Consider the following 17323-nt stretch of genomic DNA (forward strand, 5'->3'; position numbering starts at 1 on the left):
TTCAACAGCTGTTGACAAGATAGACAGAGAGAAGGATTGTTTGTATTCAGATTAAAGGAAGTCCTTAGTGATATATTACCAAGGTTTTTCAGTAGTGGTTTTCAATGTTATTGTTTGCGTTGGTGACACTCAACAAATGGGTTTGGGGTATTTCAATAGTGCGTTTCCAGTATTTCTAAGAGCTAATGTCTTTCAACTATTTAGATTATTTGGCACAGTAAAAGGAATCACCCAAGACAGTCATTTATGTCATGTATCACTCCAAATCTGGACATAACAACATTGACTTTGTCAGTTGCTATTGGTACTATAAACATACACTACCATTCAAATGTTTTAGAACACCTACTCATTCAAGGGTTATTCTTTATTTTTATTTTTTTACTATTTTCTACATTGTAGAATAATAGTGAAGACATCAGAACTATGAAATAACACATGTAATCATGTAGCAACCAAAAAAGTGTTAAACAAATCAAAATCGATTTTATATTTGAGATTCTTCAAATAGCCACCCCTTGCCTTGATGACAGCTTTGCACACTCTTTGCATTCTCTCAACCAGCTTCACCTGGAATGCTTTTCCAACAGTCTTAGAGGAGTTCCCACATATGTTGAGCACTTGTTGGCTGCCTTTCCTTCACTCTGCAGTCCAACTCATCCCATTTTCTTCACTCTGCTGTCCAACTCATCCCAAACCATCTCAATTTGGTTGAGGTCGGGATTGTGGAGGCCAGGTCATCTGATGCAGCACTCAATCACTCTCCTTCTTGGTCAAATAGCCCTTACACAGCCTGGAGGTGTGTTGGATCATTGTCCTGTTGAAAAACAAATGATAGTCCCACTAAGTGCAAACCAGATGGGATAACATATCGATGCAGAATGCTGTGGTAGCCATGCTGAAGAATCTCAAATCAAATATAAAATATATTTTGATTTGTTTTACACTTTTTGGTTCTACATGATTCCATATGTGTTATTTCATAGTTTTGATGTCTTAACTATTATTCTACAATGTAGAAAAGACAAAAAAATAAAGAAAAACCCTGGAATGAGTAGGTGTTCTAAAACTTTTGACTGGTAGTGTACACAGTGAAAGTACAGTATAAACTGGACTATAAACCGTTCCAACAGACACAAGGTTTGCAAAGCGTCGGAAACTTTCTGATACATTTCCGGAATTGTTCTGGAAATTTTCCATGGGAAGTTAAACCCTGGAATTTGGAGAATTTTGCTTAAATTCATCAAAAAAGTTAGCTTATAACAAACAGTGAGCCTTTTTTATGCGATACACATAAGGCAATTCAATGTCTTGTGGCATATTTTGGTTAAACTATCCATAATTCAATGGAATTGCAACCCTCTGCATGTACAGTGCACTCTTCCATCACATCTACAGCGGCTTCTCAAGATCTTGCACACTAATGGAATGCTATTGAGCCCACACTACTACACTGTCTGAGCTAAGGACTACATGCTTTCTGGTAAGTTTTGATTACAATACTGGGTTGGGTGAATATATTTGATATGACATACATTATTTTTGTTAACTAGTAAATAGTAGCCTAGGAGTCTTTCCAAGAAATGGCCATGTCACAGTCTGGATTATGTATTTTGGGAGAGAGTGGTAAGCAGCCTGAAACTCCTGAAACCTATAGCAGTAGCCATTGCGCGGATTGAAGGAGACAATGCCATCCTGTCTAATGTTCAGACACTGGAAACTCTGGAAACTGCAGTTTTGAAATATATCAAAAAGCATGAAGACTTCTCCCTGAAGCCCATACACGCCACAGCATACATGTTGGACCCCAAGTATGCTGGCAAGAGCATCCTGTCTGGTGCAGAGATCAACAAGCCCTATGGATCATCACTACCATGTCTCGCCACCTTGGCCTGGATGAGGGAGAGGTTCTTGGCAGTCTGGCGAAGTACACTTCCAATCATATCTTTAAGATGGAGCTGCAATATGGCAGCTGTGCCAACATATCTCATCAGCCACCTGGTGTAAGGGACTTTGTGGATCTGAGGCAATTTCCCTGTTGCCTCCATCATCCTCCAAATCCCACCAACATCAGCTGCCTCAAAGTGCAATTGGTCCTTGTTTGGGAACACTCACACCAAAGCACGCAACAGGCTGACCAATACAAGGGTTGAAAAATTGGTGACTCTCCCATTTGAAGAGTCAACTCATTTAAATAAAGTTCAATTCGTAACTAAATTGTTTTTTTTTCTATTGGAAGGATTTAATCATTTGCAATTATGTCTACTTATAAGGCAAAAGGTTTATGTTTCTGTCTCCATATGATATTGTAAATATATCCAATGCAAAAAACATCTACATTTAAATGGTATTAATATGGATTTCCGTTAATTCCAACGGGAAGTTTCCACCTGGATATTCCCCAAAATGTGCAACCCTCACAGACACAGGTGATTAATTTTACATTTATGGATTAGGCTTGACTTTGAAATGGTGCATTGCAGATGTATTCTGAGTCATCAGATGTTACTTATACTGCTACTAAAGATATTAGCTAGAGCTTATCATTTGAGTCTGGTAAAATGCTGTTTTGCCTTGGATTCACAATTCACATGTGTAAGAGGGCTAAATGAATTGCTGTTTTATTTATTAAACATTTTTGCATAAACAATATTTTGTACATGGATTATTATTTTCATGCTTCTGTGTAGCATTGCCATTATATATTAACATTGTAGTTCAATTGTATATTAACATTGTAGTTCAGTCACATTTCAGAATTTAAGATGAGTATGCTGCCACCTGCCGGATACATCTGGAAATCCAACATGACACTAAATCGCTGGGCTGCGCCTGCGTACATTTTGACGTCTACAGTTTCCGGAAGTGGATTGTTCAGCCCGTGGTTCAGAGTAAAAAAACGATAGCACAAACAAATATACGTATTTCTTTAATTTCAACATCACAAATGTCAGGGGGGGGCCGTTTAGAGAACGCGAATCCCTTGATTTTTCAACGAACAGGCGAGAGACTTCAGACCGCAAATGACGAGGACGAAGATGTTGCTGATCCCATCGACGACAGAGAAATATTTGATATCCTTTCTGTGTAGCTAGTTTAAGGATACATCCCTTGAGCTTTCAATGTCATACTAATTAACTTAGCATATTATGCTTAATTCTTTAATAAGAAAGCTCATTTCTCAACATTGTGTTATCAGATTTCACCTTAACCCGTGCTACATCTCATCAGATCCATTAATGATCCTGAACACCCACTGTCCCTCGAGGAGTTGAATGTCGTGGAACAAGTGCGAGTGCGCGTGAGTTAAACTTCTTTCACAACTTTTTCCCCAGTTAGATGTTCGACACAGACACACTTGTGTAGCTACTAAGGACAGCAGATAGTCCATACTTAGCCTAATAAAACCATCAACTTTATTTTTCTTTATAGGTAGATGACCAAGAGAACACAGTGGGTGTGGAGTTCACCCCCACTATACCCCACTGCAGCATGGCAACTCTCATAGGCCTGTCCATCAAAGTCAAACTGCTGCGGTCCCTGCCAGAAAGGTTTAAGGTGGGTGAAATAAATGAAGTCTGCTTCCTGGTGAGCTGTGAGAGGAAAACAAGCTTTAATATGATTTAATTGTCTGGACATTTAAGATTAACATGGTGGGTCATGTCCATCTATGCCTAATCATATCTCTGCAGATTGATGTGCACATCACTCCTGGGACGCATGCCTCAGAAGATGCAGGTAAAGTGACATGCCTCTGAAGTAACTCAACATTGAGGCTGAGACCAACAATCACACCTTCAAGACGACTGTTGTAGACTGCCCTTTTTGAGAAGCCCTTAACATCAATTCCACAACAACAGTGATACTGAGACTGAATTTTCACCTTAAAATGTATATTAAACAAAATCCAATGACTACAAAGTTAAGCAAATCATGCAACTCTATGCACAAGGACTACTTTTAACAATTTCCACAAATGTTTACAAAAACAAATTTACTAGAACAACAGTGCAGAAGCAAATTTTGTTAACAGAATGACAGTTTGTGCTTTTTTGCTGTCATTCTTTTACGGAAGTAAATGTGTTTTTGTGGAAATTGTTCAAAGTAGTCCTTGTATGTAGAGTTGTATGGGTTGTTTAACTTTGCAATTATTGGATTTTGTTTTACATACACTACCGTTCAAAAGTTTGGGGTGACTTAGAAATGTCCTTGTTTTTTTTGTCCTTTTAAATAACATTAAAATAATCAGAAATACAGTAGATATTGTTAATGTTGTAAATTACTATTGTAGCTGCAAAGGGCTGATTTATTATTATTGATTTATTTTGCCCATTTATCCCCAATTTCGTGGTATCCAATTGGTAGTTAGTCTTGTCTCATCGCTGCAACTCCCGTACGGACTCTGGAGAGGTGGAGGTCTAGAGCTCTGCGTCCTCTGAAACACAACCCCGCCGCACTGCTTCTTGACACAGTGCCCACATAACCCGGAAACCAGCCCCACCAATGTGTCGGAGGAAACACTGTACGCCTGGCGACCGACGCTGGGCCAGTTGTGTGCCGCCTCATGGGTCTCCCGGTCATGGCCGGCTGCAACCGAGCCTGGACTCGAACCCAGAATCTCTAGTGGCACAGCTAAGCACTACAATGCAGTGCCTTAGACCAATCGGGAGGGCTAAAAATTGCTGTTTTTTTTTAATGGAAAATCTATGTAGGTGTACAGAGGCCCATTATCAGCAACCATCACTCCTGTTTTCCAATGGCACGTTGTGTTAACTAATCCAAGTTTATCATTTTAAAAGGCTAATTGTAAAGTGGGAGATTGGTACAGGGTACATTTTGCAACGCCATTCCATACCCTGTGGACGGCGCTTAATTGGAGCCAATTTCCTCCTACAACAGGACAATGACCCAAAGCACAGCTCCAAACTGCAAGAACTATTTAGTGAAGAAGCAGTCAGCTGGTATTATGTCTATAATGGAGTGGTCAGCACAGTCACCAGATCTCAACCCTGTTGTGCAAGCTGTTGTGGGAGCAGCTTGACCGTATGGTATGTAAGAAGTGCCCATCAAGCCAATCCAATTTGTGGGACGTGTTTCAGGAAGCATGGAGTGAAATATTTTCAGATTACTTCAACAAATTGACAACTATAATGCCAAAGGTCTGCAAGGCTGTAATTGATGTAAATGGAGGATTCTTTGACGAAAGCAAATAATTAAAAATCATTATTTATAACCATGTCAACGTCTTAACTATATTTCCTATTCATTTTGCAACTAATTTCATGTATGTTTTCATTGAAAACAAGGGCATTGCTAAGTGACCCCAAACATTTGAACAGTAGTGTATATCTTAAAGTGGAGTATCTGAGTGTCAGTATCATCCAGTTTCTGTGGAATTGCCCCTAACTAAACCCTTTGTTTTTGCTTTTGTTCCAGTCAACAAACAGCTGGCAGACAAAGAGAGAGTGGCCGCTGCACTCGAGAACTCCCAGCTTCTGGAGGTGGTCAACCAGTGTCTGATATCCAATGCAAGGACAGGCTGATCCCTCCTGATGGATCAATTGAAAATGATAGGACTAGACTTAATGTTTCTCTCCTTACATGCTAACTGGACTGGTTGTTCAGATTATGTTGAGTAAATGGCAAATGTATCACGTATGCTGCCATTGTATTATTTTAATCTAACAGAATTCCAATGTATTTCTGCTATAGGCAGAAATAACTATACTGTGTGTTTTGTATGTCTTCAATATATTCCTGACATCTTCAGTTTAACAGTATTATAGAGAAGCATTGTATCCTTTATTATACAAGTAAATTTAATTTGACCTTTATTTAACCAGGCAAGTCAGTTGAGAACATATTCTTATTTTCAATGACAGCAAAGCAATAAAATACAGGGTTATATCTTATGTCATTGAAAGTATACCTAAATATTCATGGTATTTGGGAAGAGAACAAATAAAGTGCATATGTCTCTTATAAATGAAGCAATCTCAACGTACACAATGACATGAAAGCCCAAAGACTGAGGACACTGAATAAGAAAGGCCTTAGTTTATAACATATGTCTTGGGGAGAAATTATATATAGTATAATACTTGTGCCATTGGATTTCCATCAGATGCCTTGATTCATATTTGTCTAAAATAAAATAGTATACAATCTGTGAAATAGCATTTGATTTGTTGTGTTTTTTCTCACTTATTTGTAGTGTGGTTGTAAATAAATTAAATGACTTGATAAACAAAAACATTTTAGATAGAAAATTAATGTTAGTGTAATGATATTAATTTTGTCATTAGATTTGTCTAAATTTATTTGACTATGGGAGTGGAATAAGTATTATTTTCGAATTCTCTTTAGGGAGCTCCTAAGAGCATTGCGTACACACGCAATAAGCTGGTCTCACAGGATCAAATGCTACCTTTCCTCCTAGCCATATAGATAGCAGAGTGGCGCAGCGGAAGCGTGCTGGGCCCATAACCCAGAGGTCGATGGATCGAAACCATCCTCTGCTATGTTTTTTACATGTCGGTATTTCAGCAGGGGGAAACAACACGACTTAAAAATATGTTTAAAAAAAGCCTTTATGCAATACCTATACAGTTATGATTAGACAAAATGAAACAAGAGCTTTGTTTACAAAGAATGTATTAAAATGTTTATAAGCAATACTATAAGTTATTATAATACATAAACTGTGACTAATAAATGGTTGCGTTAGACCACATTAATATTGCGTCATGCAGAAGTGCAAATTTGATGTGCTCACTACCACACTCTCATGGACAATGGATAAAATAATAGGTAATTTTATCTGAGCAGTTCTAGAACTTCCATTACACATTGAGAGCCTGTGTCTGTTAGCAAGAAGTCTCCAGATCAACTGAGGCTCCTTATTGTACCCGTAGCCAGTAAAAGGTTAGCCTAATTTTAACAAAAATTCTAACTAAAAGTACGTGTGAGTTTGTCAGAACACTAACCGGTGGAAGCATTGTCTTTCTGGCAGTTTGAAAATAACGTGTGAGTGATTATTCCATCCATGTGGGGGCATTTATCACTCCCTGTTAGAGAAAGATGAGTAGAACATATTGATTATCCTGAAGCCAGATGAATATACCGGGCAGCCAACCGCAAACCTTAGAAAAGTATGACTAATTCTTGTGGGACTACTTTATTTAGTAGCCGAAATAGCTCAGTTGGGAGAGCGTTAGACTGAAGATCTAAATGTCCCTGGTTCGATCCCGGGTTTCGGCAGACGTTATTTTTGAGTGTTCTAATTTAGACCAGAGAACGGAGAGTTTTCACATTGAGAACCTGTTTAGTATATTTTACGTTTCATATTGTATGTATTATTTGTTGATGTCTATCATCCCTTTCGTATGATATGTTACGAATTTCCTAAATGTAACGAATTAGCAAAATGTACAATGTGTTAAGATTTCGCAAAACGTATGATGTTACTAATTCAAATTTGTCTTGCACAAATGACTTAATTTGTTTTTATGACTTTACACATTTATTTTGGGATCCAACACTGTATAAACGTAATTTGCCTGATGACGCGTGAGTGGAGAAGGAGCTGCCCGGTGTTCACTAGCACACGGTGCTGCGCGGTGAAACACCGCTTCCCATTCATTTTCAATGGAAGGAAAGCGGTGAGAGGCGGAGAGGGCGGGGGACCTTTGGGCGGTGCGATGGTGGCGTGGGAGGCGGTGAAAAAGATCAACGTTTTTTTCAACTTTATTCAAATCGCTAGCGGCGACCGCTGGGCTATGACAAATCATATCGATTGGTTCCCATGACGAATTTGACTCCATGCGACCCAAGGCTGGAGACTTTCTTCAGCAAAGATGGCTGACAAAAATGCTATGATGGAAGCACATGTAAGTGGTTATAGCGTAATAACGAATCATGCACAAATGTACAGTTGACAGGAATATGTCAGTTAATGTAGACAAAGATTATGCATAATTGTTTTATCATAAAGTTACATTTACGAAATTCACAATTTAACAAGCTTGCTGCCTAGCTAACATTTGCCAGCTAGCTGGCTAATTTTATGGGTGTTGAGACACGAGTATGAAATTGTAATTCAGGTTCTTTTCTGTTTTAGGGCCTCCTGAAACAACCAGCAAACCAGGCTGTCGTCTTGTGAAACATGTAATTGTCAATACCTTCTGATGTAAAGAATCTAGCTAGCTAAAGCATTTACTGCAAATTGAATGTACAATTTTGTATGCTTGCCTTGCTGATATTTGCCATGCAATGGAGATAGATGAAACAACGTAGCTAGCTATGTTCTTGTTTATTGTGCAGTGGAGGATTTAAAAAAAGACCTGTAATGCCTATGGAAAAAGACCTGTAATGCCTATGGAAAAAGACCTGTAATGCCTATGGAAAAAGACCTGTAATGCCTATGGAAAAAGACCTGTAATGCCTATGGAAAAAGACCTGTAATGCCCATGGAAAAATACCTGTAATGCCTATGGATGTGTAGCTAGTTATGTAGCCGATCTGTGTATGGTCCATAAAACATTTGGTATACATATTAGTTCAGAACCTAGCTATGAACCTCAGCTATCATAACCAGTTCTATCAACTTCAAAACAGTCTGAATGACATTAATGAAACCCATGGATTACCAAAGTCTAATGGTTTTAAATGACTGCTTTGAATTGTCTAGAAACTCACTTGTAGATTTTGCTTGCAGTAGGTCTCTTAAAAAAGAGAAGCCGTGCAAGGTTATTAAACAGATGTGCCTAGTTATTATTCTTTTGTTGATATCAGGTAACGTGCAACCTAAGCCTGGCCCTGATATGCAATGTCTCCAAACGCCCTCTGATTTAAATCAAGATCTGGTTTTGGTATTTTTCATTTAAATGTACACAGCCTGTTGTCAAAAATTGATGGGGTTAGGATTTGGGCTAAATCAACTGATGCTGATGTAATTGTGTTTTCTGTTTTTGATAATGATATTTGTATTATGGGTTACAATGTTTATCGCACTGATCGAGTTAAGAAAGGTGGGGGTGTGGCTATATATGTAAAAACAAAATTCCCTGTAAGTGTGGCAAAGTCTGAAACTATTTGTAAACAGTTTGAATATTGAGGTTTCAAAGGGCTTCTCTATAACTGTGATTGGCTGTTATAGAACCCCCTCTGCTCTCGGTGATGCATTTTCTTCTCAACTGGTGTTGGTTAAAGCCGGTGTCTGATGATTTAAAAATGTTTTGTAATTCTATGAATCTTACCCAGTTGATTAACTCGCCCAAATCTTAAATGCCCAAAAAAATCTACCCTGATTGATTTGATATTGACAAATGTTCCACATAAATATTCTGTGGTTGGTGTTTTTTGTAATGATTTAAGTGACCATTGTGCTGTTGTTGCTGTTAGAAATACTAAGGTCCCAAAGACAAACCCATGTTTTATTCGTAAGAGAAATTTGAAGTGTTTTAATGAGCAGGCTTTCTTTCATGATTTGTTTTATTTAAAACTGGAGCACGATTGAGCTTATCCCTGATGTGGAAACAGCCTGGAAATTCTTTCATTATGGTTTTTCCCAAATAGTAAACAAACATGCCCCATTCCACAGGTTCAGGGTTAAAGGGCGGGATAATCCATGGTTTTCTTCTGAGCTGTCTTGTATTATTCACAACTGTAATCTAGCCTGGGCTAAAGCAAGGAAATCATGTTCTGATGCTGATTGGCTTATTTATAGGCAGTTACGAAACAAGTGTTCTTTTCTTCTCAGGAAGGCCAAGTCTGAATATTTTATGTCTGTTACCACTGATAACCTGAATGACCCTAGAAGGTTCTGGAAGGCTATTAAGTCTATGTCTAGTAACAGTAATGTTAATGAATTACCGTCATGTGTTTTGAAGGACTCTGTTGCTATATATGACAAAACTGAAATGCTGAATTGTTTCAATGAGCACATTGTTTAATCTGGTAGGCTGTTTGATTCAGTGTCCTCTGTCTCTGTACAACCCTGTGTGGATGAACCAGTGAGAGCTGGTCAAACTTTTAGCTTTCTGCCATTCTCAGTGCAGGTGGTACATAAAGCCCTGAAATCCTTAGATCAGAGAAAACCTGCAGGTCCTGATCTTTTGGATCCCTGCTTTTTAAATCTGGCAGCTGATTTCATAGCTGAACCACTGTTCAATCTAACCCTGGAATGTAATGAAATTCCAAAGATCTGGAAATCAGCATTTGTCCTACCACTTTTAAAAGGGGGAGATCCAAATGTTTTAAATAATTATAGGCAAATCTCAAAGCTGTCACCCCTGGTGAAAATACTTGAAACCCTTGTAAGTGAACAGCTAAAATCGTTTTTATTTACTAACTCTATTTTATCAATGTACCAATCGGGCTTCAGGAAGAAGCATAGCACAATTACAGCAGCCATGAAGGTTTTAAATCATATCAGCCATTGACAAAAAACAGCACTGTGTCTCACTTTTTATTGATCTCTCTAAGGCTTTTGATACAGTTGATCATGCTATACTAAGGCAGAGATTATCGAGTGTAGGTCTTTCGGAGCATGCAGTTACATGGTTTGCTAACTATCTGTCTGATAGAACTCAGTTTACTCAATTTGATGGGCTCATCTCTGTTAAATTGTCTGTCTGTAATGGTGTGCCCCAAGGCTCTGTACTTGGTCCTCTCTTATTCACTATTTATATAAATAATTTATACAAAAATGTCCAAAATGTGCAACTTCATTTTTATGCTGATGATACTGTTATTTACTGTTGTGCCTCCTCTCTTACAAAAGCTTTCCAGAAATGCTTTTTATACTGTTCAACATACCTTGTGTCAATTGAAGCTTATCAGTACAATTATAACCCTTTTCCCATAGCCAATCCTGGGAACAACAAAATCCTAGGTGACTGGTTGGCCATGCCACGACCAAGGATTTATAAGAGAATTAGGCCTTAAGTTATCGAAGTCAAAACATTGATCGTAATGTATTATGTTTTGTTTAAATATGTATATTCCATTTGATTTATAGCCCTGTGTAATTTGAGGTCTTGAAAAGTTAAAGTGAATTATAGGCTACTGGATTAAATAATAGCCATTCACTCGTCATTATGACCTTTTTAAGTAATAAAAAGTATAAATCATTTCAAATTCCTTATATTAAGCAAGCCAGATGGCACAATTTAAAAAAAAAAAAATTATTGATGGATAGCACACCAACACTCAGACATAATTTACAAATGAAGAATTTGTGTTTAATGAGTCTGTGAGATCATAGGCAGTAGGGATGACCAGGGATGTTCTCTTGATAAGTGTGTGAATTGGACCATTTTCCTGTCCTGCTAAGCATTCAAAATGTAACGAGTACTTTTGGGTGTCAGGGAAAGTGAATGGAGTAAAAAGTACATTTTCTTTAGGAATGTAGTGAAGTAAAAGTTGACAAAAATATAAATAGTAAAGTACAGATACCCCAAAACACTATTTAAGTAATCCTTTAAAGTATTTTAACTTAGTACTTTACACCACTACTTGCACTGGGGAGGGTGCTGAGTGGTGAAGAAAAAGGGAAACAAAAGAAGTAAATCTATGTTGGAAAATAGGAAACCACTAGACTCGTTTTTGGTCGGAGTCAGGGTTTTGGATGAATGCTACTTGGGAAATCCATTTAACATTTCCAGGAAAATCTGGAATGTGTTGGAAGAAAGTGTGGAGTCGGGGAGAGTCACAAGAAGTGGTCTCATTTAGATGTTTTGTGTGTCTGTGGAGCAGAAGAAACGTGTGTTAAGACTCAAAAAGATATCGGAGTGGAATGTTTCCTGCATGGATTTTCGTAGCAGGGTGCCTTTCAAGGGGGTTATTTCTGTGGTGGTGCAAACTAAAGGCAGAGGGTATAACTGAATACATTGATGGAGGGGTTTGTGCAAGTCGATTGACTTGTATGGTGGACGGAGAAAATAAGTTCACTTCATCCATGCTACTGAGTCTCTCCCTTCTCATACAAAATTAGGTTTCATGAGGTACCCTGTAAGAGCTTTTGTGCACAAGACCCTTCCGTGTCATACATGTAAAAATATTTGGTCATGTGTCAAGTGCAGGCAGAAGGAAAGAATATTGTATGCTAGATGAAGGAAAATGCTGCACCTGTCGATGTGTACATGCACCTGAATTCTTGGAGTGCCCTGTTGAAGGAGAATTGAGTTTATTTGATTTTTTACAGGGACAGTGCACATGAATCAACGTTTCAATAGCAGTCCCTGGGCAAGTTATTAAAAACAATTACAATATAGACTATCATTGAGCAGTGAGCACACGCAGAGCAACATAAGACAAGCAAGACAAAGCAACATAGCACAAAAATCAGCAAGACCAAATTCATAAAAGCAATAAAGTGTTTCCACACCTCACAAGCTACAGACAACATGGAAAGCGGCAATACACAGCTAGGGATTATGTTCACAAATATGATTGACCTTTAGCCATGTCTTCATGCATTTTGTGAAAGTGTGATATGTGGTCGAGTGTATTCCAGACATGGGAAGCTCTCACAGAGAAAGCGGATTTACTAAAGGTGCTTTTCCTTAAGGGAACTATACAGTCATGGAGTGTCCAGCGTATCACCTATCTGGAGGCGGTGAGAAAATGGGAAGGAACGAGTGGCGTGGAAGAAGCAATGGTAGTAGAGCCACCAATACCAGTGAAGTTTTTTTTTATCAACTGAGAGATAGTGAAATGCATGTTAAAAGGTGGACTTTGTATTATTTATTGCAATGATCTTAAACTGTACAGCACAAGCAGAGAAGTCGGAATCATTGTGAATGCCGCTGAACGTTCCTGTCGGTGAACGTAGCCTTATCACAGGCCCCTGAGCCTGTGTAGGGATGTATTTTGTAGTGGACTGTGATTGAAGAAGTATGATGTTTTTTTATTTTTAGATATTTTGTATGATATCGTTTTACCCCTTTTCCGGAATATATGTTTCGTATTTTATTTAATACCCCGTCCAGCTGGTAACGATAATGCACCATTAACATTGGATGCCAACCGCCGTTATACCTAATCGAAGGAGAACAAACTCCAACACAGTAGATGGCAGTGATGCGCGAACTAACTGTTGGGCTTTCCAAAGCAATGCTGTTGCCACAAACTGATGTTTGCGGAAGCGAGAGCTGTTGGCTAGGCTATATAGCCAAGTAATATTTGTATTAGGCGATACTCTTTTAATAATCTTCGAAAATGGCCCACAAAAGTGAAGATTTATTTGACTGTATTCTCATGGCGGACGACAGGTAGGCTAAATACTGCCTTGCTCTAGCTTATTTAGCATGCCGCTTGTTTGTTTATAGTTAGCTAGAGTTGTAGCAATGTTTCGTGATTACCGTATGAGTTTTATATGATTTCAGGTTCCATGTAGAGGGGTACCGTGAGGGGTTCGGTGAAGGCACGCGACAAGGAACGATTGATGGTCGGAAACATGGGGCATCACATGGTGCCAAGCTTTCAATGGAGGCAAGTTGAGCATCACTTATCCAGGGTCATGCCTACATTGACGTCAAAAGTTGATATTTTTTGTTGTTGCATTTGAGCAAAACCTAATGATTTTCCTAACCTTAACCGAATTATCCTAACATGCTACATTAATTATCCTAACCTACTGCGTAAGTTCTAACATGCTACAAAAAGTTAATTCTGACAAGCTGTAAACCATCTAGTGAAAACTAGCTATTAAGAGGATAGTTTACGCAAATTTCAAAATGACATATTAGTTTCCTTACCCTGTATTAAGCAGGGTATGCGTTGGTTTAGTTTCGCTGTTAACGTTACTGTTTCCACGTGCTAACGTTTTAGCATTTGTCACAAATCCCATTCGTCATGTGACTTGAGTTATTTTTCGCATATCATGTTCAAATCTTCCAAAAGTATCTAAAATGGATTGTGAAGCTCAACAAAATCACTTAAGATGATTTGAACTTGATACGCAAAAATGTGGAAGACATGGAGAAGGTTCGGGACAAGTTTAGACAGGTAGGACTATCTCATTCAAACCACAAGTCAATTGTGTGAATAAGCTCTTAGAAACAAACAAATATGCTTTAGACCACTGCACCACTCGGGAAGCTGACTAAGCACTTTTTAATAGCTAGTCAAAACCCCCAGGGCAGGCATGGAAAGCCAGTGTTGTTACCGCAGCTGATTTGTTACTCACTAAAGTCATACATGGTTTTGTTACACGCACATTACATGTATAGGCTTACTGGTTTGTGAAAAAAGCTTTGTTAAATAAGTGTGATTTTGTGTTTTACTACTAATTTCTCCCCAACTACAGATAACTTTCTAAACTCCACTAACCTATTTTTATAGGTTTCCTTCTATTATGGATTTGGAATCACTTGGAAATGCCTTCTTCAAAACAACACAGACGTGAAAGCCAGGTTTGACCTCTCATCTGCAGTAATAAAATGCCTATAGCTCATCTACTCATCGGTCACTTGTTCCTGTTGACTTTCATGCAAATAATATGGTCTTCAGTTTGTCTATTTTTATGTTTCAGAAAAAGGCTGAAAGTTTTGGAATCTCTACTTGGGTTGATTCAGAAGTTCCCCCATGAAGAACCTCAATATGAACATCTCCAGGAAGACATGGAGAAGGTTCGGGCCAAGTTTAGACAGGTATCTCACTCAAACCACAAGTCAATTGTGTGAATAAGCTCTTGGAAACAAACATGGTTCACTCAGAAACGTTTTTCATTGTAAAGGTTCATGACCTTTAGATTATCCATGACCTAAACTGGCCACTGGCCAGCAGTGTTTTTCATGCTCTTATTTTGACGTCTAAACTAATGTCTACTGAAAAACTAGGTACTGGTCTTTAGCTCCTCTTAATTTCTTTCACCTTTAGGTCTGCTCTCTGTTAAATGTGCCAACAGACTTCAGTGATTATGTGAAGTCTGGAGGGTCTGGAGGAATATCCTTCTGAAGGGAACTGGCAACTCTAAAGCCCACGGCTTGAGGATCTGAAGGGGGTTCCTTGAATGCAACCTTTCCTGTGAAGCATTGTGGCTTTGAAGACAAGATAGGAGAGTTGAGGAGGAGGAACCTGCAGGTGGGCCTGCCCTTATGTAAACAGGAGGTCCTGAATTGGTCTGTAGTGTAGTTAACTGACTTTTAATGGTGGAGCATAAAGTATGCTATCAGTTGGTATTATGAAGAATTGGTGTTTTCGAAAGACAAGGGTTAGGATATCAATTGGTGGGGCATCAGTCTAGTTTCGAAATATGGAGTGCTTACTGAGAACACAAAGTTAACAGGAAGTGCTACATAGGCCTAACTGGTGTTCTATAGTCCTTGATGTTTACTGCTTTGTCTGGGTGGTAAGAGAGAGCTGAGTTGCATCATATTATTTTGTAATTCTAATGATTCTAGATAAATGAGTGATTTTCTTTTTTTTAAATCTACACTTTGAAGAAAAAAAAGGTTCCAAATGGAACCAATAAGGAGTCTATCGCTTGCTTTGTATATACCCCTAAAGGTTCTATACAGAACCCAAATGAACACTTTTTCTAATAGTGTAGGTCAATTTTGAGTGACCTGGTTGAGAATGAGTGATTGCTCAAACTACTGGTTGATGTGCAATACTAATAATAAAAAGCTATTTATTTCAAGTACTTGTGAAGTATGTATGTTAGCATATTCCAATACATGTGTTTCCTTTTCTATTCACACTTGCTAAAACATAAATGGTCACAAGGAGATGCATCATTTCAGTGGTTGAAATGATCAAGTAGTAGGAGGTCCTATGGATAGCCATAAACTTCAACATCCCCACCTTGTGGTCAATGAAAAATATCACACCCATGTTTTAGTGAGCTCCTCAGGCTGAGATCATGTGGAAGAGTATGGAGATGGATCTCCTCTGTCGGCTATGGTGTATTAGTTTACAGGCATGAATTAAACTCAACATTATATGAAATAAGTGATCAACCACAATTTACTATGCAATACAACTGAGGTGGTATGTGTTTCTAAGTCACTTTTTTTGTTTTGTAAAATGACTTTATATACATTTACATTACATTTAAGTCATTTAGCAGACACTCTTATCCAGAGCGACTACAGTATGACAGGAGGATGGATTCACCTGCCAGAGACACAAAGTCTCTGTCTGTTGGTTTTGTTTAACCGACTCCATCCCCATGAAATTCCACCACTGGGCCTTTCAGCCTCATTTCACTGGTGGTCAGCAATCAGTTAATGTTCAGCCCCTTCTCCTGAGTCATGTGTGGGATTGGCCTCTATCTGTAACAATGGTATCAAGGGGCACCAGCGATGGCAGGGGCTGCGGAGCGCTTGTTTTTGTTCGTGGTCCAGCCTTTCTATTCGCTGTACGGATAAATTCAGATAGACAAAACCAGATGGGGAGGTGGGGGCCAGTGGCAGCTGGTTGATGCACTGTGCAGCAGCAGGTGAACACTGCCCCGAGGCACCTTCTGAGCGGGACAGATAAATCCCAAATGAGCTGGAGGGAAGAAGGAACTGCCTGTGCACTGCACATCTTTGTGCGGTCTGACCTGATTCGTAGTTACTTGTGTGTGTTTGAGTCCAATGCAAAAAGAACAGAGGGAGAGAGGGGGTATGCCAGTGAATGAAAGTTGTAGCTGCACTGTTTCTTTGATTCCTTGTGTTGGGCAAGCAGAGTGGATGGGGCCAAGGAAAGGGAGGAGGCAGAGAGGGATATGGGGGCACTGGAGGGTTTAGAGAATGTTCTGGAATTTCTGGAGCAGGTGGCGAGTGGTGACATGAAAAGAAGACGTGACAAATGCAACCGCCAGGCACTTCGAGGGGAAAAAGCCCCAAACTAAATTGTGGCGTAGTGTTCCCCTGCCTTGGTGCCTCATATGCACCCCCCCCCCCCCCCATTCCAGTCCTGGAGGCAGATGGCTATCTGAGCTCAGTTTTAACAGCTGTCTAGCCCATTATGCAGTATGTCTGAAGAATGCCAGTATATATTTTCATGCTTTTGTTTTTTTGAACATTCAGTTACAATTAATCTTGGCACCCAGAATCAGCTACTTTGTTTAATATTTTAATGTTGATAGGTATCACGGTGGAAGTCAGGTGAATTCATAACTTTTTAAAAGACCTTGATGCATGATGTCACAAGCTGCTCTGCATCACAGCTACAGCCATGGGTAAAAATGTTGAAAGGATACCACACTGAGGTAGCATGTCCTGACGAGTCCATCCCTGTACCCTTTGATGGCACTTGGGGAGCAATGTTGATCCTTCCTCTGAAACCGCAAGTGCTAAAATGTCAGAGGTTGAGGACACCGTATTAATGC

General features: G+C 39.1%; 2 protein-coding genes, 1 long non-coding RNA gene and 1 other non-coding gene across 5 annotated transcripts; all 4 read left to right on the forward strand.

The window, feature by feature from the left end:
• The first annotated feature begins 2833 nt into the window (after positions 1 to 2833).
• On the forward strand, positions 2834 to 6177 carry ciao2b (cytosolic iron-sulfur assembly component 2B). Its single transcript, XM_046349595.1, has 5 exons — positions 2834 to 3074; positions 3222 to 3301; positions 3433 to 3558; positions 3693 to 3738; positions 5437 to 6177. The coding sequence occupies exons 1-5, from the start codon at positions 2948 to 2950 to the stop codon at positions 5541 to 5543; spliced, it is 486 nt and encodes a 161-aa protein (XP_046205551.1). The 5' UTR covers positions 2834 to 2947; the 3' UTR covers positions 5544 to 6177.
• A 1010-nt stretch (positions 6178 to 7187) lies between these two features.
• trnaf-gaa lies at positions 7188 to 7260 on the forward strand. Its single transcript has one exon. It is a non-coding gene; the product is annotated as a tRNA-Phe (tRNA).
• A 383-nt stretch (positions 7261 to 7643) lies between these two features.
• LOC124035079 lies at positions 7644 to 9529 on the forward strand. The gene is made up of 2 exons (XR_006838679.1): positions 7644 to 7889; positions 8120 to 9529. It is a non-coding gene; the product is annotated as an uncharacterized LOC124035079 (long non-coding RNA).
• A 3532-nt stretch (positions 9530 to 13061) lies between these two features.
• On the forward strand, positions 13062 to 15646 carry lto1 (LTO1 maturation factor of ABCE1). 2 transcript variants are annotated; one of them, XM_046349598.1, is made up of 5 exons: positions 13062 to 13274; positions 13389 to 13494; positions 14347 to 14417; positions 14537 to 14654; positions 14912 to 15646. In XM_046349598.1, exons 1-5 carry the CDS (start codon positions 13222 to 13224, stop codon positions 14927 to 14929), a joined length of 366 nt encoding a protein of 121 aa, XP_046205554.1. In that variant the 5' UTR covers positions 13062 to 13221; the 3' UTR covers positions 14930 to 15646. The 2 variants fall into 2 exon arrangements, with proteins under 2 accessions (XP_046205554.1, XP_046205553.1); XM_046349597.1 differs by having other exon boundaries at positions 13068 to 13274; positions 14884 to 15646.
• The last annotated feature ends 1677 nt before the right edge of the window (positions 15647 to 17323 follow it).

The sequence above is a fragment of the Oncorhynchus gorbuscha genome, linkage group LG05, assembly GCF_021184085.1.
Source record: "Oncorhynchus gorbuscha isolate QuinsamMale2020 ecotype Even-year linkage group LG05, OgorEven_v1.0, whole genome shotgun sequence".
NCBI classification, from domain to species: domain Eukaryota; kingdom Metazoa; phylum Chordata; class Actinopteri; order Salmoniformes; family Salmonidae; genus Oncorhynchus; species Oncorhynchus gorbuscha.